Genomic DNA, 27,814 nt, shown 5'->3' on the forward strand with positions numbered 1-27,814 from the left:
CCGTTACGTTTAATTTTCAAGATGATCTCGTTCGCATCGCTCAATCACGTCCTGGTTGAAGTTCGTTCGCTACGCTCACTCACCTTTGGGTTGGAGCTCGTTCGCTGCGCTCACTTGCCTTTAGGTTGGAGCTCGTTCGCTACGCTAACTCGCCTCCAGGTTAGCTCGTTCGCTACGCTCACTCGCCTCCAGGTTGAAGTTCGTTCGCTACGCTCACTCACCTTTTGGTTGCAAATTAGCTGTTGTCATAAATGTAAAAGAAATAATAGTGCTGCACCCTGTTGGTAATCCTTGTAACTTTAACGCTATTGAACATCGAAACGGGAAATAGTTTACGTCCGATTCGCATACCTACAGAATTTACACACCAAATTTCATTACGATCGGTGAAGTCGTTCCGGAGGAGTTTGCAGACAAACACTGTGACACAAGAATTTTATATATTAGATATATATATTGTATATATGTGTCCATGAACACGATAACTTGAGTAATTTTTGTCCGATTTTGATGAAATTTGGTTTGAAGGTGTAAGGCGGGATAAACTTGAATGAGTTCGCGATCCAGCATGATCGGACCATGGGAACAGGGTTTTATGGGGTAAAAATTAGTTTTCTCACTTTTGACCCTCAAAACACAACATTTCCCAATTTTTCTATAAACCTCCTTAAAGAGCTTAAAAAAACAAACAATTCAGTATATCAAAGTGTTTTTGTACGGTTATTGGTTACGGAAAAAACAAAAAAAAATGGTAAATTTAAAATTCCCATGTTATTCTTATGGAGAATATTGTAAAATGTTGTAGTTTGCTTTTTTATGGATATATTTTGATCAAACTTGGCAAATTTATTTATTTTATAGTAAGCTATCAATATTTTACTAAAAACACACTTTATTAGTTTCCTTGTAGCAGCAAACCTAGGTACTTGTTAAACCTAAAGTTATTTAAATAGATCAATTGAAAATCAATTCAGCCAAATGGAAATTCGCGTAGACGGCAGGTTTGCTGCGGCGGGGGTATTTGTCTATGCTACTAAACTCATCCTTCACTCACATTTGGGTTAAAAAACACATGAATAAAAGTACACAAATAAAAAAGCTTAATTTTATTGAACTTTAACTTTGTACAATACAAGGAAACATGGCAAATCAAAAACATTTATTACAAAACTTAAAAGTAAGAAATTAAGTGGAGAAGCTCAGCTACATAGTTTTAGTGGACAGTCACTTCCATTGTCTCAATGTCTGAAACAAAAATGTATGATTTAGTTTAAATTAATGGATAAGATTTTCAGTACACACAAGAGGCAAGGGGATTAGATATGAGTATGGATTAATTCAAAATACAATTTTTTGGAAATTGAACCTATTTATCACACAGAGTAAAAAAATAAAACACATTTGAAGAAATTCTAAACCACGATATGAAAGAAAATGTTTGGCTAAAACTTAAAGCTAGTCTAACCCAGACTTGCTGTACTATAACTGAAACCTGCAGAAAGTTACACTGGTACCTCTCCAATCCATCCTTCTCATGCAATAGCCAACACAATATAAAGAACTTGACATAAATATTGAAAGGACATTTAATCAATACTTCAAAACTCTGCAAATTCTGTCCCATTCCACAAATCTAAGATTAAAATCACTTTTAAACTAAAAATACCAAATCCGAAGTCCTGTTCAAGTTGAACAGATAGGTGCACTAATATTTTTTTTTTTTTGTAAAATAAGGATTCAGCACAAAATATTAGATTAGTTTCAGAAATTCATTTAGTTATGCTTAATGAATAAGTTGTGTACCTCCGGCTCCGGCCTCATCAAACAGGTATTCATCCTGATATTCCTTTAGGAACTGGGTGGATCTCCCTTCATCCAGGAACAGGGAATATACTCTCTTCACATCTTCTATGCTCACCTGAAACAGATTGTTAGTTGTATTGTTACCACCTTGCAAACTCAATAGGTCATCATTCGAAAGGATTGTTATGTCAAAAATATTGTTTATGTTGCATTAGAAAACCTCTGAAGTTGAATCCTGGTTTTATCTAGCTATACTAAGACACTATGGTGAAATAATTTGATTATCTAAGTATCACACAGAATGCACAGTGGAACATAGGTAACAAGACCCTCCTTCAATCGACCTTGACAACAAAATAACGTCATTTTATAACACCCTTCTGAATTACATGTTACTGTAAACCTCAATAAGAAGTCAACCTTGATAACAGGTCTTATTTGATAACTCCCATGAAAGACTTTTTATCAAGGTTTTAATATATCTAAATTCACACTGTAAGATATCATGGAGGAAGATGCTGAAGATTGGAAGAAATGGAGGCATTCAGTTGGCGAGGCCAAATACCACCTTGGGTATCGATGGCCATGGGAGTAAGAGTAAGTAAGTAAGATATGAGAAATTTATAACAAAATTGTTTATAGTCTAAAAACCCAAACTCAAGTTTCATCATTGACTTTTGGATTAAAGATAAATCTAAAAATATATTTTCTCTCCCAAATTTTTATTTTTGCTTGGTAAAGGTTTTGACAGAAACCAGTAATAATATATCTCAGTTTACTCAGTTTGTAGTTCAATCCATTTCTTCTACTAAAACTGGCTGTAACTTGACCATCTGGATGGAATATCCAGTTCTATTACTAGTCAAAGGTTTCATTGGGTAAATTAAGAAGAATTGTCAAGACACTTCCAACAACGCAAATGAAATAATTTAGCGTTTTTCTTAAAATATCGATTCAAACACACAATCCCATGACTTTTGTAATAATTGTTTTCAACTTTTATCTGTTACTTACTTCTGTGCTCTTGCGTTTCCGACTGACCAGACTGGCTGTGGTGATCAGCTGAATGGCGTAACGGAGAGAAGTTTCCTTGGCGATGCGCGTCAACACCAGCAATGCGTCATCTGTCATCTCACAGTCTTCTTCTTCACACCTGATGGATGAGTAAAATCTCTTGATTCACAAATAAATGCAAGTTGGAAAAATATAATAATAAGGAAACAAACAAAACCATGTAAAACAAAACTGAAGAAAAACCATGCAAAAAAAACCAGCAAGAAAATAGCCATGCAAGGCAGTGCAAGAGCATTACCTATAACAAAACTGATAGATAGTCCAACTTTAAAAAAATCAGAAAGGTCATAAAAAGGGTTTCTATCAACCAGTCCTTCATTACTGCCTTGAACCTTGAAATAGACAAGTCGTTTCTAAGTACTTTATTCAAAGATTCGCAAACCTTATTTTCAATATTTCCTTGAGCTCAGTTTCCTCATACGGTGTTGTTGCTATGATGACCATACGATCCAGCAGGTCTAGAGGTATCCCGTGCGGACTCTTGTAGTTGGTACCTCTGATTCTTGTGATACCACGGTTGGTAGCCATGATCACTATGGGAGCCATCTCGTCTTCCAGAGCTCGGTTCAGGAATGAAAAACATTCCAGGTCAAGCATGTGAACCTGAGCATTATAAAGCTTTATACACTTAATAAGAATTCAAATAAAGCATGCATAGCCTAGGATGAGAAATGGAACCATTGGTTTGTTAACACATTTCATTATTCTTCTATGTTTGGACGCACATATTACAGTTGCCACCAAAAATGTTAATAAATAAGTCATTTACACTCAAACAGTGAAAATGTCAGATATTTTAAAAAAAAAAACCTTATCAAAGTATGGCAAACACTGCTGACGACACAATCTGACGACACAGCTGGCAGACGACAACACTGCTGACTCTGTAACTGACGTCATAGCTAGCAGACAAACAGACATAGCACACTACTGATCAACAACAGTTGTGTGTTCAGACAACTAGCCTCTCCAACTGAGGTAGAATTATGTATAAAGCAGGTGATTTAGTTTTTGCAAAGATAAAAGGCTACTGTTTCTGGCCTGCAGAAATAAAGGAGACTGTTCCAAAGGAAAATGATAGACAACCACAGTATACTGTTTCTTTTTTTGGAGATAATAAAACAGCTAAAATAAAGGAAAGTGATGTATGTCTTTACTCAGAAAACAAAGCAATATATGGTAAACCTAAACAAGACAATTTCAAAAATAAATATTTTAATGCAGCTTTAAAAGAAGCAGAAATCGCTTTTGCAAGGAAATCAAGCAAAACTGATGATAAGCATTGCTCTGAAAGTCAAACCTCAGACGACACCTTGCTTAGCTGCATCACTCAAAGTCATACCTCAATTAACAAGCCCGAACCTATGTTAAACAATTTAAATCTTACCATGGACGATTTTCAAAACATTGTACAGAATTTTGATACAGAAGAGAATGATTTGGAAAGTTCTCTTAACCTAGCAGCGGAGGTTGGAAATGCTCTCCTTGAAGAAAACAATAAACTTAGAGAGGATGTACACAAGCTGAGTCTCGAAAATGCCAAACTGTCTTTTCAAGGAACAAAAATAAAAAATGGAAAGAAGCAGCAGCTTGGGAAGAAAAAATAGACACACTATTAGACCAAAATGAAAGATTGTTAATGAAAAACAACTCGTTAGTGGAAACCATCAATAATCTTGAAAAACAGCTCGACAATGAGAAGATGCTTCGCAGAGACTTAGAACACACCTTTGAAGAATTGGACAAGGAAAAAGAAGACACATTAAAAAAATATGAACAAGAAACTCAACAACTTAAACAGAACATAAAAGATCTGACACAAAAACACAATGAAGTTAAGCTGGATGAAAAAGAGGAAAATCTGGTTAGTACAAAGCCTGCTGTAGCCCAGACCCATCAATGTATAGCTGGTCACAGTCCTTTCCTCTTAGCTGAACTTGCTCAAATTAATGAAATGAAATGAAAAAGTGCTTTATTAACACAAAAATAAACTGCATAAATACATATGAACTTATAACTAAACATAATCTTCTGCATAACAACAACAAAATTACTAAAAACAGCACATTACAGCAATGGTCATAAGACCGTCTGCCGGGTTGACAACATTTTATTTTATACTAATTTCACATGTTTATTTTATAACTAAACATGTGAAATATTTGTAATAAGCTATAATATGTATATTGTTTTGCTGCTAGACATTGAATTCTAAAACCAAATCCCACCTATACTTCCAAGCCTCTTTAAGAAAATTTGCCAGCGAACGCCAATCCTTACCATTAAGAAAATCTATAAACTCTGAGCGAGTTAAAATAGGTTTCAATAGCCATTTATTTCTAATTTGTGTTAAAATTGGACAACGAGCAACAAAATGATAAGTGTCCTCATTCTCATTTAGATTACACAAAGAGCATATAAAATTAGCGTCTGTCATCCAAGGTTTAAAATTTAAGGAAATAGTCTCTGTCCTTACTTTGAATACCCATCGTCTAACAATATCAGGAACGTTATCTGATAGATATCCATTATCTCCAAGGTCAAGATTCAGTGAAGCATAAGTTGTGTGGTATCGTGAGGCCAATGCCGCCTGGACTAACCCCCGCCTGCTCTCCCCCCTTACTGCCTCTACTACTGATAACAGGTGTCGCTGGGTATCCTCAATGGAATTCACATCAAAGGATAATTCAATTCCATGTTTACTTCCAAGACCCTTCCAATCTCTGCTCCAATAAATATTTTCGCTGATTATTTTCTTTGCTAATTTATTTGGTAGACGGTTCGGCGGCAGTGACAGAGCATGTATGATGTAACGAGCATGCATGTTGAGTGTATAAATGTACTCTTTTTCTAGTCCAGTTTCGAGATACAATGCATAGTTGGGAGTATTTTTTGCCAATCCTAAAATTTTCTTTACAAAATAACAAAGAGTCCCATCTACATAATCACTTTCCCATAAACCCCATATTTGACACCCATAACAAAGAGTTGATCTGACAATTGAAAAATAAATAGTGAATTTTTTACTTAAAGGTACATTTTTGTTATTTAGAAATGTATTCCAAATACTGTTAATTGCTAATTTTGAAGAGCTGCACTTGTGTTTTAAATGCAAACCCCAGGATAGTTTAGAATTTAAGTTTATTCCCAAATATTTATAATCATTAACCACATCGATTCTTTCACCTCGAAAATACCATTTGTCATTTTTCCTCAGTTTCCCTCCTTTCCTAAAAACCATAATCTTTGACTTACTTAAATTCACAGTCAAGTTCCATTGTTGACAATATCTCTCAAGGTCATTTATCATTAACTGCAGACTGGTTCCCGTCGGAGCCATCAACACAATGTCGTCAGCATATAACAAAGCCTTAATTTGAACATCTCCAAAAATGCAGCCTCCACTTAATGAATCTATAATGTCATTTACAAATAAGTTAAAACATAAAGGACTCAAAACATCTCCTTGTTTTAGACCGAGGCCTGTTTCAAAGTAGTCTGTTATTCCATCTTTACACCAGACAGCTGACGAAGTACCATTATATAAATCCATTAAAACGCGTAACATATGCGTAGAAATACCAAGACATGATAACTTATAAAACAAAGCATTTCTATCTATTGTATCGAAAGCTGCAGTAAAATCTACAAAAAAAGTATATAATTTACCCTTTTTTTTACTGAGACACAATTTTGCAGCATTTGAAAGAATAAAAACATTATCAATTGTCGAATAGCCACTCCTGAAACCAGCCTGATATTCACACAGCTTATCATGATCTGTTATCCAAAGATTTAATCTGTTGTGCAGTAAACTTGTGTATAACTTAGCTACGCAATCTATAAATGATAAACCCCTATAATTTTGTGCAATGTTTTTATCACCTTTCTTAAACAGAGGATAGATAATTGATTGTTTAAAACTTTTCGGTACTTTATTAGTTTTGAAAATATTGTTATAAAAATTCAGCAACTTAACTAAAAATGACTCTGAACCATTTTTAAAGAACTCGTAGGGTATTCCGTCAGCTCCTGGTGCCTTACCATTCTTTACTTTCAATAAAACTGTTTTTAATTCGTTCAAATTAAATTCTTTATCTAGAAAGTCGTCTTGAATAAGAGGAAGCGCATAACAGACATTGGCTGACAGCAGGGGCGGGTTCAAGAGACTCTTAAAGTGTTCTAACCATTCGTTTGGGCTGACTTGACCACCTGTATTAGGACTTTGAATCTTAAAACTATTTATAAGTTTCCATAAACATTTACTGTCTTTAGCCTGAGTCAAAGATAAATACATATTGTCAAAGTAAGCAGTTTTTTTTGCTTTAAGTAAATTTTTTAATGATCTGTTGGCCTCAATATATTCATTTTTTATCTCAATTTCATCGCTTTTTCTGTACTTTCTCAATAGTTTAAACACATTGTGCCTAGCTTTAGCGCACTGTAAGTCAAACCATGGCTGTTTCCTTGCAAACTTGAAAGAGTTATTTGTATTTGACTTTACTTGTTTAACATGAGCTGACTCTGTAATGCATTGAATGAGACTCTTAACATTTCTTTCCTCGTCTATGTCCAATTGCAAATTTAAAGCAGCAGTGTGTATTCTTTCCTTAAAATTAAAATCATCAAAATTGGTCCACTTTAATCTTGGAAGTAAAGATAAAACTTGTCCCTCGACTCTGGAATCTAATTCTTTCCTTATCTTAAGAGTTAATTGTATTGGCAAGTGATCTGACCCAATGTACTCTATTATCTTAAAATCACTAACTATTTGTAAACAATGAATTGAAACAAGTGCTAAGTCTATCACTGACGCTCCCAATTTATTTACAAAAGTAAATTCGCCCTTAGAATCACACTTTGTTCTCCCATTCAATACAAGTAATCCAAAATCATCACACATTTCTAAAATTTTTTTCCCATTTACATTTAAAACTGTATCTTTTGACTTTCGATCATAATTTAGGCATGCATTGGTCAGTATATTAGTATCTTCAGTAATGTTTTGCTCACTAGAAATTCGACTGTTTAGATCTCCAATTACGATTAAATTTTTACCATTGTTACCATGGATTATTTCATACAAATTTTCGAAATCATTTTCCCAAGTGCTATAATTCAAATAAATTGGCAAAATAATAAATTCTCTATTATAGTTTTCTTCCAGTAACTTAAAAGCAGTTATATTTCTAAAATATTCAAACTTAATATTATTGAAGAATTTTGACTGTTTATTTATTCCTAAAACTATACCACCTGACTGTCTACCTAGTGCTGCATTTCTTACTGCAAATTTAAAATCTATCTTAAAGTTAACTAGTCTTTTTAAAACTAAATCATGTTGCTCGTGATTAATAAATGTTTCTTGTAAAAAAATTAAATCATACTCATTGACAAAATCTATAAATAAATTATCCTCTAGCTTATTTTTAAGTCCACAAACATTGTATGCTAATATACTAAGTTCCTTGTTCGCTCTGAAAGTAGTGACACTTACAGGATCGGCGTTCACTCCCTAGACCTTGGCACCTGGAGATGAAGCCATGGACCCCACCGGCGATACTGTCGGTGTCGGTTTGGTCGTACCCGCCGCCGTCGACACGTGCTGCTGCTCCATCGCCACTTTCGTCACCTCCGCGTACGTTGTTCTCACACCTGGGTTGCGGTCTGTCCTCTTCCCAGGGCCCTTCTCAGCGAGATTCTTAAGAAAATCCGTGAAGTCCTTGCCGAGGATGTGTAGTAGCTTCTGCCCTCCGTCTTCTCTCCCAGCCATCAATTTATTCTCCTCCCAGGTGAAGCGAGTGTTCTCCACCTTCAGATGGTCGTGGACGATCGGCATTCTGAGCTTCCCGGAGACTTTCTCAATTTCCGTACGGACTTCGGCTAGATAGGCGCGTTTCGTTCTAACCTCCCGAGTCAAATCTCGATGGACCACGTACCTGGTGCTCAAATTAAAATGAAACAAAATCAAATGGAACACGTCATTAACACCCTGAAAATGCAGATGAACAAAGAGATTTCTAATACCATTTCTCCGACAACTCATACAAATCCTTCCATTCCAACACCAAGTTCATTAAAAAATAAAAGGGCTCAAAGAAATCATAACAGAACTAACATATTCAGCGTATCCCTGCAAAATGCTAAATACCTAGAACAAACAAATCACAAACTTGCTACTGACTGCCGAGAAATAACCAGCAAAACCTTCAAAAACACAACGTGGAGAGCCAGACAAACTCCAACGAAAAAACTGCAAACTGAAACAACAACCGGGAGAGTCAGACAAACTCCTACTAAAAAACTGCCAACCGAGACTACAACAGGGAGAGTCAGACAAACTCCTACTAAAAAACTGCCAACCGAGACTACAACAGGGGGAACCAGCCAAACCCCGCCACAAAAACTGTCACAAGTGTCACAAACAGTAAAAGCTCAAGAAAGCCTGAAAGAGACTAAAAATAAAAATAAACTTCCACCCCTAAATGCTAAGCCAAAGAGCAAAGACGAGGATTACAATGATTTCTTTGTAATATAGGATTTTATTCAGAACATATGAAGAAGCATTATGGATATTTAGTAAAAAGGGAGGCTGCATCGCTACAGGATAATAACTTTGTTTTTTCCTCACCTTCTCAGATTATTCCAACGCAGCCTGATTTTACTTTAAGAAAACTGCAAAAATCAGCAGAGACAAGAGAAACGCAACCTGACTGTTTTTTAGACAATCTAGTCAGGATGTAAACTCCAAACTCATCCTGCTGCACCAAAATACACAGGAAGTCTCAAATAAAATAAATAGACTACAGCACCTTTTAGAAGAAACCAAACCTGACATAGTAATTCTGACAGAACATGGACTGAAACCTGAGACAATAAGTAGCACCGTCATAGCTACTGGATTCTGCCTCAAGGCTCACTATAGTAGAATAGAACACAGAAAAGGAGGTGTTTGCATTCTTGTAAAAGAAAGCCTTGAGAGCAGCACAGTAGCCATAGATGTTTCCAAGTACTGTAAAGAACTGTTATTTGAAGCAGCTCTTATAAAAATAAAATTCAAGAACTCAAATCTGTTTGTACTGGGAACCTACAGACCCCCAAACGGAGACCTTGAGGAATCATTAAACACCTTTACAGAACTAATTGAGGAAACAAAAATTGAAAATTCCCCTCTTATCATCATGGGAGATATTAACGTTGATTTGTGTAACCCAAACAGGAAACACATTATCTTAAATGAAACTCTTGCTATGCACAACATCCAGAGACTACAGCTTCCACCTACGAGAATAACAAATCTAACACAAACCTCCATTGACTGGATATGTACAAATATGGACACAAACCAACTCACTCCAGAAATCATCAATGCAGGACTTTCGGATCATACTGCTCAACTCTGTACTGTAAACTTCAACTCACACATCAACTCAAGTTATCCTGCCCAAATTGGACGCTGTCTAAAAAATAAAAACCTGCAAGACCTCAAGTATCTTCTCAGTCAAGAAAACTGGCTTAGTGTTACCTCAATAAACAATGCCGAAGAAGCTTTTAAAACTTTTAGTAACATAGTGAGAGTAGCTATGGATGCAGCCTGCCCCCAAAAGAAGATAAAAATACAAAGAAAACATAAACTAAAATTCTCCATGGACCCAGAAGCAGTGAGACTTAAAGCCGAATTTCTTAAAGCTCTACGAAAGTTTGAGGTGACGGGAAATCCAGATGACAGAAGGGTTTCTATTGAAAATAAAAAGAACTATGACCTGTACTTGAAAACGATGCGGAAAAAGGTTAACTCTGACCAGTTGATGAAAGCTGAAAATAAATCTAAAGCTATCTGGGAAACAATAAACACAGTGTGGTCCAAAAAGGAAACATCCCTAAATGAAATACCCCTTCAAGTAGATGGCCAACTCATAAGTAATGTGACCCATGTTGCAGAGCATTTGAATACATTTTTTACACAAGTAGGAGAAAAAACAGTAGAGAAACAAAAACACCTAAAGACCACAGCTCAAACTCCTGACGTAACTCAAACAGGTCCACTGTTTTCCTCCTTTCAAAGCACAGACGAGAAGGAAGTTAAAATGATTATAAACAAACTTAAAGCAAAAAACTCGTCTGGAATTGATGAAATCTCGTCAAAAATACTTAAGCATTGCTGCAATGAACTAGCACTACCATTGGCTGATTTGATAAATAAGTCCCTAAAACAAGGTATCTTTCCTTCACTACTTAAAATAACTAAAGTATACCCGAAATTTAAAAAAGGTAGCACATTAGAAGCAAGCAACTACAGACCAATTTCCCTCGTTTCCACCTTCTCCAAAATATACGAAAAAGTTGTTTTAAAAAGACTTTTAGACCACTGCGCAAATCACAACCTACTAAACAACCTTCAACATGGATTTACAAAAGGGAAATCCACAACAACAGCAATAATTCAGATGGTCGAGTCCCTGATTGACAGCCTAGATGAAGGAAATCTAACAACAGGAATCTTTCTTGATTTCAGTAAGGCATTTGACTGCCTTGACCACCAGCTAATCATTAAAAAGCTGGATTCCCTGGGGGTATCAGGGATAGTAAGAGAATGGTTTCAAAGCTACCTTACAGACAGGAGTCAGTTTGTAGAACTAAGGCACAGAGATAACAGCCTAATAAGAAAAACAAGATCAAATTTTCAACCAATAAATCGAGGAGTTCCCCAAGGTTCAGTTATGGGTCCGGTACTGTTTATTCTTTTTACCAACGATTTGCCGCAACAAATAGGAGACGCCTGCCTTACTCTTATGTATGCTGATGACACAACCTTAGTGTTTAATGAACCACTAGCTGAAAATCTAGAAGTAAAATCCTATGTGTCACTCAGTATGGCCTACCAATACTGCTATAACAATGATCTCGCAGTAAACACGTCTAAAACAACTCAAATAGCTTTTGGCCGTAAATCTCAAGAAGTGCCACGACTCCCAGATGTAGAAGTGGAAGATGAAGCTAAGTTTTTGGGCATCACACTCGACAAGAATTTAACCTGGACCCCTCATGTGGACAATATATGTAAAAAATTAAGTTCAACCATCTATGCTCTTAAACATATAAAAAATGCAACAGATGACATGACAACAAAAGTAGCATACTTTGCACTTTTCGAGTCGCATATGAGATATGGACTTGTAGCATGGGGTGGAACCTCTGCCACTAACATGCAAAGAGTTCTCAGAAAACAAAAAAAGGCAGTAAGAATAACTGCAGGACTCCACAGACTCGACAGCTGCAGGGAAGCATTCAGGTCACTCAAAGTACTTACCCTTGTAGCACTCTACATCCAGGAAGTTGTGTTATTTGCAGTAAGAAATAACCCTACAAGGCGTGGCGAAATGCACCAACACAACCTGAGAAACACCATGCAGTACAACCTTCCACAACATCGCACGGCACAGTTTGAAAAGAAACCTTCATACGCAGGAATGAAAATCTACAACAGGCTACCTCCAGATCTAAGAAGCAAGTCAGAAGATGACCTCAAACCAGCTTTGCATCAATGGCTCATTAATCGACCTTTCAATTCCTTAGAAGAATACCATCAACAGGTCTTTGACTAAACAACACCTCAACCAAACATTTAGAAAAAATTGTAAATTGACGCTACTACTATTCTTAATGAATGTGTAAATAAAGATTATTTGTCTATTGTCTATTGTCTATTGGCAAGGGAACTTTATTTAACAACAGGAGGTTGTTAAACTCCTTTATTTTTGGACAATCCTTGTAAAAAAAATCAACTAGGAATTAAATCAAACAAGAAAAATTGAATGGAATGGAATTAGTAACATTTTAAACAAAAGGAAATTGGGAGATCCATTGAACCACCCAGGTAGATTTGGGTAGGTGAGGGGTGTTACGGTGACTAACGGCCCTATCACGGAAAACCCTTAAGTGGATATCACAACACAGTATATCTCAAATGTGAGTATTTCCCCCTGTGTGTGTCCATAGGACAATTTGTTTTATCTACAGGTATAACCTTCACCTCTCCACCATATGGCTAACATTAAAGGCCAGGACATTACATAGATATGCTTACCTCGTCAATAAACAGAACTCCTGGTACAATATCAGCTTTGCCTTCTTCTCTCCATTCTGCCACTTTGGTGTTGATTTGTTCTCTCACTTCAGACTTGATCTCACCAGTGTCTCCTGCACATTGAGAACAGGTCACATAAATTATTAAACTTGAATATGGTATCAGTCAAAACAAATAGTACTGAAACTAAATCAGCTGTTTCTATTTCAGTACTGTTTATTTTGGCTAATAATACCAAAGCTAATACTATAAATGCATTAAGTAGGTAAACTATTTCACCTACAACCGTTTTTTTAAACTAGCCGTTTCAGTTCAGTTCTTAGAATTGAAAAGATTCACTTAAGAAAACAGCATTCTTTACTTCTTACAGCATTGTTTTTGTTTTTTTTTACTTAAGAGTCCTTGGAGGCTAGCGGCCATCTTTAATCATTTCAAACAGCTGCTTAAGAGTTATTTATGATCCAAAAATATTTTTTCAAACACCAAAGTGATTATAATTTAAATATCTAGTATACAAACTAACGGCCATCTTGGATTTGCCCGCCATAAGAGAAATGTTAATTTTGTAAATGTCAAACAGCCGCTGAAGAGTTATTTACCGTCCTAAAATATTTTTTAAAACACCAGAGTGGAGGGACACAGTTTGTCTACATGTTGTATACTAGAGATAGATTCTACTTTCTTAGCAGATAAAAAAGAAAAATACACCAGACGTTTGATAATTGAAATTAAAAACCTTATACAGTGCTACATGATCAATCAATGGAAATTGTGTTTGTTTTCACATTCTCATTTTTAAATCGCACAAAAAAATTGTCAATGACTGTGTGCTTGCTTTGCCTGGTCATTGATACTATATAAACCAACCACTGCAACATTCTGCAGTGAGCCAATGATTACCAAATACATTACTTCATACTACAAATAAAAACCCAAGTTTAATGTGACTAGTGTAGCCTATATTTGTCATAAAAACTACCGTACCTACGTTGATCACTCTAAATTCTAGTTTGATGGTTTTTACAAACAAAAATTCACATCAATCAAAATATACCTGAGAAGAGAGCCAGGAAACCATGCGTTCGAGAGTTGATGACATCGACCTCATGAAGAGTGACTGTGTGGACAACTTCTTTACGTTTCTGGAGCTCTCCTTCAGGACACTGGACAAACCTGGTGCAGAACATGTGAATTTAAATAAAAGACAAGATCATACCTGTTGATTACAGAAGAAACTCATCTGATTCAAGGAGATCACCTCCAAAATGAATTAGAGAGGGGACAAAATTGAGAAAATCCCGGGACCAGATCTTACCTGGTTTGTGCACCTGTAGCATCGTAATCTCTTGCTCGAGTGAAGGATCGTCCGAGTCGTGATATTTTCCCAGTTGCCTTGTCAATCGTAATAACATCCCCAGCTTGAACCTAAAAAAAACAAGAAAGTCATATGAGGACAGTTTTAAGTGACACAGATCAAGTAATACAATAACAATTATAATTATTATAAGTAATACAATTATTTAGGCTAGGCCTAATGGATTTTGCTGAGCGACAGCTTTAAAACAAAGAAAGTTCTGCTCGCTTGAGAGACTCTTTTGTTATGAGTTGTCCTCTTAGTTCAGCTCGGTATAAATGTTGGCGTATTTCGACAAAATAAGTACAAAATTAGTGCAAAATTTCAAAATTAGTCTGTTGGTGACTCAATTTAACTACATTCATTTTTATCAAAAAACTGCCAACAGCTCTAACATGAGAATGACCTGTCTACTTAAATTAAGTCAAAGCTACAAATTAAATGTGTTTAAATCAAAATATTATAACCGTAACGCAAATATTGAAACACCCTAAACTAAATGTAATGATTTTCAAAATAGGTCTTGCTGGTCTCACCAATGCTTTTTATAGGTTTGGAGAGAAATGGCTTATTGCCAGAGAATAGGTGTGATAAAGGATAGGATAAGCAGGCTTACCTTAAGAAATGTAGGCATCCCACTTCATTCACTACAGAACGCAGGAGAAAACACAAAACAAAACAAAATAAACACTGGATATTTCGAGGCCACTGGCCCCTTTCTCAACATGGAGAGTCACATTAAATGTTGAGAAAGGGGCCAGTGGCCTCGAAATATCCAGTGTTTATTTTATTTATTGTTGTTGTATGTGTTGTTGTTGTGTGTGTATTTATTTATTGTTCTCACACCAATGCTTTTTATAGTTAAGGATGTAATACAGAGCACAAGGGTAGGAGCACAATCCTATATTTTTTAGGATTGTTTGTGAGGAAGGCTGCCCTGAATGGGAAAGGGCTAGAACTAAGTAGCCTATAAGAAACACACAACCTTAACACATTAGAATATTTTACAAAACAAAATCCAAAACCTATGCTTCTAAGGTGAGTTTAGAACATTTTACAATTCAATTTTCGTAACACAAGTGAACTTGGTTATGAATATTATAGTTTAATCGGATTTAGACTATGTTAAGAATTAATTATACAAACCTTTTCTTTGGTGAGAGATTCAATCATCTTGGTGCCCAGGTCGTAGATGGTCTCCATCTCCGTTGTTTTGAGTGTAAGTTTGCCCACCTTGGCTCCGACACCTGTTGCCGGTCTCTCTACTTGTATCTCCACCACCTCGCCTTCAATGATTTCTGTTTCTTCTCTGGGGAAAACAGGTGTCACAGTTATAATTAGCTTGTTTAACGGCCTTAAGTGCATTATTGAGCATATTAAGCAATGCAAAGCCTCATATAACAATCCATAATACTGTCTTCTAATGAAAAATATACACTAGACCTAAACTAATCCTGTACCGGTACGTTCGAGCATTAGGAATAATGGGTTAGCGGAGTTTTCCTATGATGGTCTCCACTCAATAAGGAAAGGAAGGAAGATTTTTTGTAAATACACTAAAGGTTGTGAGAGTTCGCCAATCAGAATCATACTATCCCTATTTTAAGGGTTAATGAGTTTGCTTGAATCTCTTGAAACATAGTAAATAATAGTCAAAACAATTAGTGTAGGAAAGGTCCACGAACAAAAATAAAAATGAATAGATAGGGTTAGTCCATTGACTTTAAGGATAGTATAGGCCTAGTCTTGAAAAAAATAACAACATAGCTGTGTATTAATTGGACTACCGAATGACATGGCATGAGACAATACATACAGTACACTGTTGATCTGTAGGGAATGTTAGTTACATTGTGGTCCATCTAAACAAGACTTCCTTAAACATACAGCATACTTATTTAAACACAGGAATTAGGCCTACTGCCCTTGAAACAATTCTTCCTTATTATTATTTACATGTATTAAGGTCCTTATACCTTGATCATACTTTTCATATAACCCTCATAGATTCATAAGATTGACAAACATCAGTGACAGAAACATAAGTAAAAAAATTGTCTTTAGCCCTGAGATTTAGCTATTAGGCCTACATATACTTTTTCGGTTAGTTTTTTTTTTTTTGTCCTACAACGTTAGGCACGAGCCTGGGATTATTTTTCACATTACTTCAGACTAGACCTAGGGGTTGCAGCATTGTCACTTAGATAAAATCCATCTTGGTGACTTGGCGGGGATCGAACCCGAGACCTCAGGGACTTAAGTCCCGCGCTCTAACCACTACGCCAGCTCGCTTCCCAATATACTTATACTTTCTCAGTGTACCTACATTATTCATCAAGATAGTATTTAAAGGAAGTTAGAATGTTTAACAACTCAAACACAACTTACTTGATTCTGACACCAATGGACTTGCGGATCGCTTGTGTAAGAGCCTCAGTTTTGCTCATCTCCAAGCTGTATATCTCACTGCCAGCCATGCTGGTGAATGGGGTGTCTGGACCAAGGGCCTGAGCTAGTCCCATAGCAATGGCTGTCTTCCCTGCAACGCACCACATAGTGTCAATATCGGATAATCTAGACTTCATTGCAGTGGCAAAGTTGTACATTTCTTTTGGAAGAGTAAGTTTTGCATACTTTTCTACTTCCTTAGTAAGGCTACTCCTGAGCAAAGTGGTTTTTTCACACAAAAAAAAACTGAAACTATGTAGGTATTTAAAAAAAAACTAATCTAGGATATGTAGGACTTAATTTATTAGTCTCAGACCTGTGCCAGGTTGCCCAGCCAGTAGCACTGCTCGGCCAGCTATTTTGCCTTCCTTGACCATCCCCAGCACAACTCCGGCCGCTCTCCTAGCCGTCAGCTGGCCCACCATGCCTTGGGAGACCTACATAACATGCAGTTGTTTCATTATCTTTTTTTCAAATATAATTTTAATATTTAAAAACAAATCAGTGATTATATTAGCTAAGGATTACAAAAGTTGTATGATTTTGAAGATCTTTGAATTTGGCTGGTACAAGACTTTAGACCTACATATATTCTTAAACTTTTTGCACAGTATTTAAGTGTTCAAAAAGTGTGACTTTTAGTCTCTCTTCAAGTCAACAACTACAAAATATTGATTTTACAGTTACAATTAAATAATGAATATGTGATTGTTGTTGATATGCCCAGTAAGAGCAAGAGGTACCGGTATACTCGTTGAAATAAATGTAGTTTACAGGTTTATACCAGATTTCATCAAAATTGGATCCATTTTTGATCGAGTTATCGAGCTAACGGATACATAGGCCAATATAAATATACATTTGGACGGACGGTGTTGTTCCCCTCTGGGGACCTCAAAACAAAAAAGTAAATCGGTCCTTGGTCCAGTCCTTACCATGAGACCTACAGTAATAGCTTACTCCCTAAGTGTGGGAAATTCGCTGAAACTGGGAAAAGTGCACATGATGGACATGTTGCCTGCCAGTCTCAATTAAATCAGTTCATCTGTTAAAAACAAAAATGCATACATTACAGCTGTGATTGCCCAGCAGATTGGTTGCTGCCTTAATGAATGTGTACCTTCAATAAATCATAGTCCTTGAGTTCACTTATTCACTTGTGTAAATAGGCTATAGACTAAAACCAACCTGTCTCGGTTCCAATCCATCGTCCAATCCAAGCCCTCTAATATGTGAGTGAGCTCCAATGCGTTCAATCTTCGTAATCTCCCTAACTTCTTGTACCTTTGCTGCTGCAACTGCCTAAAAAAATTATAGAAATAATTAAAAACCTCATTTTTTTTATTTTAAGGTCCTATACACTTTATTATAGCCTACTGTGTTAAGTTCAACTACAGATGTGCTAAGGTTAGTCCCTAAAAATTTGCTAAAAAGCCTGTTTTAGGTGCTTTAAAAAGCCTAAAATGATTATTATTAGACAGATTACAAGTTAACTGACTTTGGTGTAAACAAATTGATATTTATTTAAAAATGTCGAATTTGATCATATGAAATCCTACCTACATCCTACCTTATGAATCCCACTGTCTCATAAGTTCTTTATTCCAAAATTACAAAATATAGGCTATTGTATTGGAAAAGCCAAGTGTGAAAATGAAATATACAAAAGATGATAGGTACCTATACAAAACACTACCAACTGTCTAAAAAAAATTGTCTTTCAAGTAAAATCTAACAGAAACAGAAATCATTGACTATGCTACATGTCAGCGTAAAAATCACGAACTCTGTGGCCTAGCAAGCTTTTTCAACCAAAATGTTTTTACGTTTTTTCTTAAACCTGAAGCTGCATCCCCATTATGCCGATGAAGACCGTTTAGCTTTGCCAATTGGCATAGTTAGTTGTCAAAGTTTTGCAAACGGCATCGTTCCCAAACCAGCATGTGGCTTGGCTTCCTTTGGTCAGGACTAACTTATCACACTTATGTAGAATCAGTATTGAGGTATGGTATAATCTTATGGGGTCAGGCTACAGGGAGTCAAATCAATATTCAGGCTACAAAAACGCATTATCCGTAGGCCTATTATGACCAACTCTCATCCACGTAGTTCATGCAAAAACCTTTTGCGAAATTTTCCACACCCTAACAGGATTGTAGGCTACATTTTGGAAGTCACTAAACTACATTCATTCAGCTAAAAACGACCTCCCAGAACCAATTCAAATCGACCATAGAAATAATCATAATGAAAACATTCTTAGAATTCCAAGGCACCGTTTAACCCTTTATGAGAAAAGTCCGCTATATGCTGGGCTGAGGCTGTACAATGTGCTGCCTGCAAGCTATACATTGTTAGCCTAAGTGAAAATAATTTTAAAGATAAAATAGGTGAACAATTAATTGACAGAGCCTTTTATTTAATTGCAGGTTTTCACAATACCACTAATGAAGTTGAATGGACAGGAATTTTTATGTTGTAGCCTATGATGTGCATAAGAAGTTAATGGTACTGGAGTACTGGAGTTAATGTTGGTGCTATATAGGCCTACTGACGGATGAGTGAAGGAATAGTCAAAATCGCAGCTGAACTGGATGATGCCTTACACAATCGTCTTTTGAAAAGTGAAAATATCACACGAATAGCCTATTGCATTTTAAAAAGGAACAAAGTAGTATGCTTCAGAAGACAGCCTGGTGTTAAGGATCCAGTAAAACTGCTTGGATTTGTTATTGATGGGAAGTTCAGCTGGACTCATCACATAGACCAGACCACCAATAGACTCTAACAGATCTGTTTCCTCCTCCTCAAACTTAAATTCTAGGCCTACTTGGTGATGGTGTACCATGCCCTCTTTCACTGCCATGTCAGCTATGGCCTTCTTCTCTGGGGACACTCTCGCCAAAGGTTGTAGAAGTGCTTAGGCTTCAGAAGCATGCAGTAAGGATAATTACTGGGACAGAGTGAGTACTTAGAAAGAGTAGTGGGAGTGAGTACTTATCGTGCTCATTGCAAACCCCTCTTTGCACAACTTCCAACTTCAGCACTCGTGATGACGTCCACCAGCATAACACCAGGCAACGCTGTCAGCTTGATGTAGGCCTACCTAGTTAACTTACAGTGTCCGCCATAAGTTTTTTTTTATAAGTTAAGCTGTCACGACATATCCAGTTGTTGGATCTAAAAACTTTTGGGGGGGGTGTTAACCTCTTTCATCAAGAGCCGGACCTATTGTGACATCTCAGAATAGCTAAGGGAACTTTTAAGAAGCCTGTAGCCTGCCAGAAGTATTGTAAATATTTGTATATATAGGTTTTTGTTTAGTAACCATGATAAGTGACGCTATCAATCCCACTTTTTGGGTATAAGATGAAGGAGGAGGTATTGAGGTATGGAATCGATAGTTTCAATCGATATTAGGATAGACCAGTAAATAGAGTAAATAAACTGTAACCGTGGATACTAGGCCTATACATTATCAATACCAAGTAGGCCTATCGGAAGATTGGTGGTGGGCCTATCTCTAAGCATCAAACGTTAAATAGGATAATGTCAAAAATACTTAGCAGATGGCCCAAGAAAATTACCTAAAATTTTAATAATTAAATTATTCCTACTGTTAATAAACAAGAGCAAGTCGTTTGGCTCCCTAAAAACAAAACCAAAATTAACTAAAAACTGACATAAGTGCCAGGCCTTTCAAAACAAAGAATCAGCTAGGCCTAACTCAGAGCAATGTTAGTAAGTTAGGGTGAATACAGCCTAGTCGATTTTAGTTCAGGCCTGACACGATATTGAAAATAAGATTCATGATATATTTTAAATATTCATCGCCATTTGACGTAATTACACCTTCAATTTTATAAGTAAAAACTTACCGCCATAATAATGCAATTCAATCAAACGCAGAATAAATAAGTTGATTGTTTGATCGGTAAAACTCGGTGACAAAAACGGCGCCGCAGCAGAAGCGAAGCATGGGCAAGCAAGAAGAAGAACATGCATTGCAATTGCAAATTGCAATGTGATTGAAGCTGAAAAAAAAACAATAAACAGTATCGTAGGAAATCATAGAATACCGAATTAACTGGAAAATACTTTAATCCAGCATTTTATACAATCTCTTGAATCTTTAGAGACCAGCCAACTTCAGGCTGGAATCTAAGAGCACGGTTATTACGTTTTAATCTCTATTACCCTTCCACCATGCCCTATTCCTTAATGCGTATTATGGTTATATTAGCAGTCTAATTTTTCTTACTGAAATGTATTAGATATTTATCCATATATTTTTATGTATTGTTGTAATACTATGGGTGATAGCTCAGTGCCGTTGATAGGAATAATGAAATACAACCCCCAACAACACTTGCCTCCCGAAGTTTACACCATAGACCATTAGCATTAGACTAACCAACACTATGTTTTTTTTTAAGTGTATGTTTTTTTTTATGTTTATACTTTACCAAGCCTCATTATCATTATAATTTTGGGGGCTGGTTGTTATTTTTTTTTTATTTTTTGCTTTAATGTAATACACATTTGTAGAAATACTTTTATAAAGCGTTACTCTATGTTTAACTAGATAACTTTATTAGATTGTTTTTGTTGGATATTGAATCGAATCTATAAACATAACCTCAACCTCATCCTTTCCTTTTAAAATAAAATACAATTTTAACTAGGCCTAAGTGATATGGAAGTTTGAAGTTTGAAATAGTGATGAATAATAGTTATTACAGTATTGACTTTAATTTAGGCTTGTGAATAGGTTTATTTCTCCATTTGTAATCAGGCCTACTGAAAACGATTCCTATTCCAGCATGTTTTGTTTCAAACAATTAGCCTATAAAATTTTAGGTTAAGCCTAGCCTAGGCCTTTTGCCTGAGTTATTAAAAAAATAAATAGGCCTAAATAAATAAAAAAAAACTACTGGCTAATTTATTTTAACTATATTTTGTTGCACATCTTTTAGCGGCTATTTGCTAGTACTGAAACTAAACCGAGGTCTAGCTATAACGTTATCAGAAATGTTCATTTTATCCGAATTTAAAGATGTTGTTAGGACTTCTCCTGCAGTCTTCGATAAAAAGCTCAAAGTTTCAGTTACAGATCACCTCAACTCAAAGCTTGCGAACAAGGTAAGGGACAATTAGATAAGCTTAAGTTGTTCTACAAATAGCCTAGTCAGGACTTGATTAGTGATGGGGTGCTGGAATGACAATCATAGGGCCCTAGCCGTAAGTTATCTTTAGAGAAAACCTCTCAAAGTCATATAATAACTTAAGTTAGTTGCTTAAGTTATTACAGTTCCGCAGAGCAAAAATGATTCGATATTGATGAAATTTGGTAAAAATGTGTAAACCTACATTTATTTGGACGAGTTCGCAAACCAGCATGATCGGACTATGGGAACGGAACGGGGTTTGATGGGGTCAAAATATGTTTTTCCCACTTTTGACCCTAAAAACACAAAATTTCACAATTTCTTCCGAAACCATTTTGTAGACCTTAACCCTCCAAGTGTCCACTTAGTTTATGCCTTAATGTCCACCTATTTTTGGCGCATTTGCAAGGTTTTATTAAAACGGATCTGAGAAGCTTAAAACAATGTTAATTCTAATGTTCTATATACCATTTTGTTTGGAAAATCATGGGCTTCAATATTATATATAAAACATAAGGAACATTTTTCAAAAAAAAAAAATTTTTAGGTAAAAAAATATATAATTTTGAAAATTTTCAAATAAAAAATAAGTTCGCGCTCAATGAAATTGTATAAATTATAGGCCTATAAATATTTGAAAATAGCCACTTTGTTCTAAATTTTATGAGGATTACAAATATATAATAATATAAGGAAGTATATTTGCAAATAAATAAGTTATGGGCAAAAAACTGATTTCAGTACCCTACATAGCGTTTAGCTAAGAATGCATAGCCTAACCATAGCTAGGAATCTGGCTGATAATTTACATCAATATCACTACCTACTTCTTCAGGATCATCAACCAGCACTTCAAAACCACTTAAATCTTCTTATAATGCACCACGTATATCACTACTTTTGATTTTTAACACTAAAACAATGATAAACGTAATAAAACACATCAGACATCGGTCCGGGGGAACCTAGCTGTTTACAAATACACGCACGTCAGCTGTCTGCTACAATATTTTCAGAACTAAAATGAATAGCGCTTAGAGACAGACCTCTGGAGAAAGCTTAGAATATTACGGAAAGAACGATACCTAACTCGATCCAGTTCAATCCGATTCAGTCAGTCATAGAGCCTTCGCCGTAAACGATGTCTGCGTGTCGAAAAATCGACAAGTAACACTACACAAAGTGTGCTGCTTGTCGAATTTTCGTCAAGTAACACTGGGAGGGTTAAAAAACAAATGATTTAGTATAGGTATTGAGCATTATTGTGTGCCTAATGGTTACGGAGAAAAGTCCAAAAAATTGTAAATTTAAAATTCCCATGTTATTCTCATGGAGAGTCATCTGTTGTAGTTTGCTTGGGTACACTTCCATATCTGTTGGTACAAACAACTGAATGAAAATATCGATCAATATATCGATTGGTCGATATATCGTTTGGTTAAAGCTAACTAACCAAACGATATATCGAATTAAGTTAAACAATCAAATAATCTATATTAGGCCTACTCATTCGGTTGTTTGTGCCAACAGATATAGAAGTGTACCCGTTTGCTTGTTTATGAACATAGGTATTTTGATCGAATTTGGAAAATAAGTACATTCATTTCTTAAACTATTAACATATAAAAAAACCTTTTTTTACCCTCCCTGTTGCAGAAAACCTAAGTAGGCCTGCTCGTTAAACTAATTAATTCTATTTAAATAGGGAATAAATGTGATATTTTTAAGGAGGCGTTTTAATGTAAATCCAATCAGGCTAATGGAAATTCACTTAGTCTGCAGGTTTGCTGCGGTGGGGGTATTTTACCTTAAAAGAGTTTGGCCTATAGGACTGCCTTAATAATTAAGTGCTATTGCATTGGGCCAAGGCCACAATTTAGTGTGGCCTTGATTGGGCCTAGCATTATTAGTGCAGTTTATTGTAATGACAAAAATATTGATAATTTATTTGTTTTTTAGGTTGTTCCCAAAGTTGGACTATGCATTACATTATTTGATATTCAGCGTTTGGAGGATTCATATATATTTCCTGGTGATGGCGCAGCACACACAAAAGTAGAATTTCGATTTGTGGTTTTTCGCCCTTTTATTGATGAAATCATCATTGGAAAAATCCGAAGTTGCACAAAAGATGGTGTTCAAGGTAATGAAGTATTTTAATCAACCGATAACTTACTTTTGCCTAATTTTAAGCCAATAATATCAAAATGTAAAAATATTGTACCATACAATAGGTCAGTCTATGCTGAAAATTGTATCTCTTTCAAGCAGTTTAACTTAACCACCACAGTGTAGATTAAATAAAACAAAACATTATATAGGTACTCGTGTTTCTGCCATTTATTTTTAAGGCTTAGCCTAGAGGATTTTGTTGTTTACTCATGTATTTTGTGCAATTTTATCAACTTAAAGCATTTTTAACAGGAAATAAAAATTTGCATCTATAAACCTCGTTTCATCTAGGCTAGTGTTTTAACCCAAGTGTTAAGTGCAACTAGTAAAAACTACCAAAATGAGGAATAACCTTAGTCAAAACTGGCACACTAAAATGTTAGGTACCAACATGAGACCACATGGAAAAAGGTATTTAAGTCTAAATACCCCACATAGCTTAAATAAAAGACATACATTTTAAAGTTAGCCTACTGAAATAAGTGTTAATGTACTAAGTATTGCGATTTCATGAGGGTTGCGAGGACAGTTTACATGTACGACAATAAACATGTTATTTTGTTTTTATTTGTATATTTTTAGCATGACTATCTCCCATGTGGAAGACCACACTGCATTGGCAAACATGGAATTAAGTACAGTATATAATAATAATGGATCAGTTTTTTTGTTACATCTCCTCAATAGCCTATGTAATTTTTGTAACACTTCTGATATTTGGTTCTGGCTGTTAATTCCTCCCAGCTTCCGCCATTGACTATAGCCAACAACACATACTTTGGGGGTTTTGTTATTACCATAAAGCAGGGGAGTTGTACTGTCAACGTATAGGCCTACTAAAATCTGAATCCTTAATTCATTCTGCCAAGATTATGATAAGAATAGTTAAGAAGGATTTTAATTTAAGCTCTGAAACAGCCCATGGTAAATTTATTGTGGCAATAAATGTTTAACTTAAACCAACATGCAACATGTATTAGAAAAGGTCTAAAAAGTAATTTGTAAACTAATTGTAAGCAGCCCAACTTAGATTCCTATCCAATTCATCATAGTGATGATGCTTTTGTTACATAAAAAACCACCAAAAGAGTATTTTTATTTTTATTACTATTTGTTGGAGAGAACCAATAATTTATTTGTCTTTACAAAAGCTGAACTGTTGTAAGTGATATTTTTCTACCTAGTGACGTTGGGATTCTTCGACGACATACTGATTCCGCCAAGCAACCTCCAACATCCGTCGAGGTTTGATGAGACGGAGCAGGTTTGGGTGTGGGAGTTTGACAATGACGGAGACAAGCACGATCTATTTATGGATCCAGGTAACCTAACAGTTTTGTTTTACGTTCATTTGTCACATGTTTGGCATTTGCTTTTTCATACAAGTCATATTTACCTGTTAATTGGTTTTGAGCATGAGCATCCTTTGACTACAGAGAGGAGAGATTGTACGGTATTTCCATATTTAAAATGTAGCCAATTTAGAATAAACATTAATGTAAGTCAATTGAGCCAACGACAGAATGTGCTGTCAATTACTGATTTCTGTCGTAGCATTGACTTTTTACCGAAGCCAAACTGAAATGCTAAATTCTATGAACTGAAAAAAACACCTTTTATATCACAACAATATTATCAGAAGTATCAAAAATATGTTAGAAAAAATATAATTTATACCGGAGTACACTCTTTGAGAGGAAAAGGCTCATTAAACTATCTTCTATTTGAATGACAACTTGGCTGAAGCTGGCCCAGATAAAATGTCTATCCTTCAGTCAATGATACAACTTTCAAAGCATAGTTATTGAATAATAATACAAATCTTTAAGGACACAAAGTAAATGGAAGGTGAACTCATAGATTTTTTTAAAGATAGCCTACCTATATTTCCTAAGTGAATGCTGTGTTAAGCCATTGATTTTATTACCACTATTTGAGATGAGGAAGAACAAAATTAGACTTGAGCTAACTCAAGTACTGGAGTGTGTACAGCCTACGGGTGAGATGCCTTGCTTAGTTTTGTTACTAGCTGATGCCAGGAACATTTTATTGAAAGCCCAAAAATTTTAATCTAAATTTGTGACTTTTCCTATCAAACCGGTTTAGTACCAAGGTGAGAACCACAACCTATTGTACGCCCAACTATTTTATTTTATTTACATGCTTCAATACAGTATACACCATTTACATTGAAGCAGTTCATGCACTTATAATGGAATACATGACCCTAAAAACACAAAATTTCATACTTTCTTCCCAACAATTTATTTTAGTTTGAATTGTTATTCTAACTATAAGCTACTACCTACATTGTTGCATTAAACATACATACTGATCACAAATGCTGGTAACCTGACAAATTATGAAAACTGAGTTGCTCGAATAAGAGTAAAAGGCTTATACACTTTACTCTTATTTTTTGTTTACTCCGTGATAAGATTATTACTGAATTTTTACAGGAGAGAAGTTGAAATTCCGTGTGACTTCAGAACTGTTTGTGGAGACTTCTCCAGTTCAATGTCCCGACAATCCTGAACTCCCAGACACCATTAATACTGAGCCTAAGGTTCCATATTCCATCACGGTGAGTCAAACTGCGTACAGCTTTGTAAATTAAGCATAGCCTCCTCTAAACAATGCCAGCTTTGATGTGTAACAATGTGGCTATTGCCATGGTAGCTGCAGTAATAACAAACATGTGAACATAAACAAAACATTACACATACACTCCACTATGAAAGGCCTAGTGCTAACTGTTGTTTAGTTAGGCTGGGTCTGCGACTTTGTCACTTTGGTCTCGCCACGGCCTTGTATTAGAGGAAGGCATGGTATCAGTCTTCCTTTGTTTTGTTTAGATTTAAAATTAACTATAGACTGAAAGTTGGCGGATCTGAATAGTTATGTAGGATGCCTTCTTTTGACTCACAGACAGTTCTAACTGTTACAGCTTAACTTTGAAGTTTAAAGTACCCGTTTGGCGTTTGTGGCTGATGTGTAAACAAAGTAAATATTGTTTATACACAATCAAAACCACTGTGTGCGATTCCTCACTTTACAATTCCATAACAATTGCTGACTAAATTAAAAATACTTATTGATATGTATCACCATTGACTTTTTTCACCAACAGTAGCCCTCGAATCCTATTGTAAAATTTGTAGAAGCCTGTTTTCATGTGTTAGGTTGGTTTGAGTGGGCTTATAAGTTGATTAAATATTTTTCTCTTATGTCAGGGTAAGTTTAATATTGTACAAATTAACTATTTTGTTATGATACCAAATAGTACTACTCCGTTTCTTGTTTTATTCAGTATTGTGTAGCCTGTCATTCTACAGTGAGACTTACCTCCGACCGTAATTCTTTGTTGCAGGCAACAATTAACGAGCCAGGCCTTGGAGTTCTCTCCTGGTGGGACGGAGCGTGAACTGTTGTAACTCAGCTGTACACTGTATATACTCTTGTAAATATATTCTAAAACTTAAGTGTCTGGTGAATCATATTAAATTTAGCCTTTTTATATAAATCCTAAATATGTGAAAAAAACAAGCAATACTAAGACTAAGGGTAATTCAAAAAGTTAAAATAATTTTCATATTCTATTAGGCTACCCTTAAAAATTCTGAAAACTGTAAAATATCACTGGCCAAAGTATGGGTTTGTAAAAAGTGTAAGTTTCAAATAATGGGGTTTTGTTACATTTAGGTGGGA

The 27,814-nt window shown here is 35.6% G+C and overlaps 2 protein-coding genes across 2 annotated transcripts; one reads left to right on the top strand and one right to left on the bottom strand.

Annotated features, from left to right (window-relative positions):
* Positions 1 to 1,091: 1,091 nt before the first annotated feature.
* Positions 1,092 to 20,732, bottom strand: LOC129003054 (ruvB-like 2). The gene is made up of 12 exons (XM_054431265.1): positions 20,645 to 20,732; positions 17,955 to 18,068; positions 17,083 to 17,203; positions 16,707 to 16,857; positions 15,465 to 15,627; positions 14,280 to 14,389; positions 14,019 to 14,137; positions 12,965 to 13,077; positions 3,260 to 3,480; positions 2,818 to 2,956; positions 1,804 to 1,918; positions 1,092 to 1,245 (listed from the first exon to the last, which is right to left on the bottom strand). The coding sequence occupies exons 1-12, from the start codon at positions 20,648 to 20,650 to the stop codon at positions 1,214 to 1,216; spliced, it is 1,404 nt and encodes a 467-aa protein (XP_054287240.1). The 5' UTR covers positions 20,651 to 20,732; the 3' UTR covers positions 1,092 to 1,213.
* Positions 20,733 to 21,459: 727 nt separating this feature from the next.
* LOC129003201 (DNA-directed RNA polymerase III subunit RPC8-like) lies at positions 21,460 to 27,588 on the top strand. The gene is made up of 5 exons (XM_054431484.1): positions 21,460 to 21,908; positions 23,894 to 24,077; positions 25,291 to 25,428; positions 26,566 to 26,690; positions 27,477 to 27,588. Exons 1-5 carry the CDS (start codon positions 21,798 to 21,800, stop codon positions 27,528 to 27,530), a joined length of 612 nt encoding a protein of 203 aa, XP_054287459.1. The 5' UTR covers positions 21,460 to 21,797; the 3' UTR covers positions 27,531 to 27,588.
* Positions 27,589 to 27,814: the final 226 nt, after the last annotated feature.

The sequence above is a fragment of the Macrosteles quadrilineatus genome, unplaced genomic scaffold, assembly GCF_028750875.1.
Source record: "Macrosteles quadrilineatus isolate MER2022 unplaced genomic scaffold, UCM_ALF_1.0 Scaffold_9__3_contigs__length_116548681, whole genome shotgun sequence".
Taxonomy (NCBI): Eukaryota; Metazoa; Arthropoda; class Insecta; order Hemiptera; family Cicadellidae; genus Macrosteles; species Macrosteles quadrilineatus.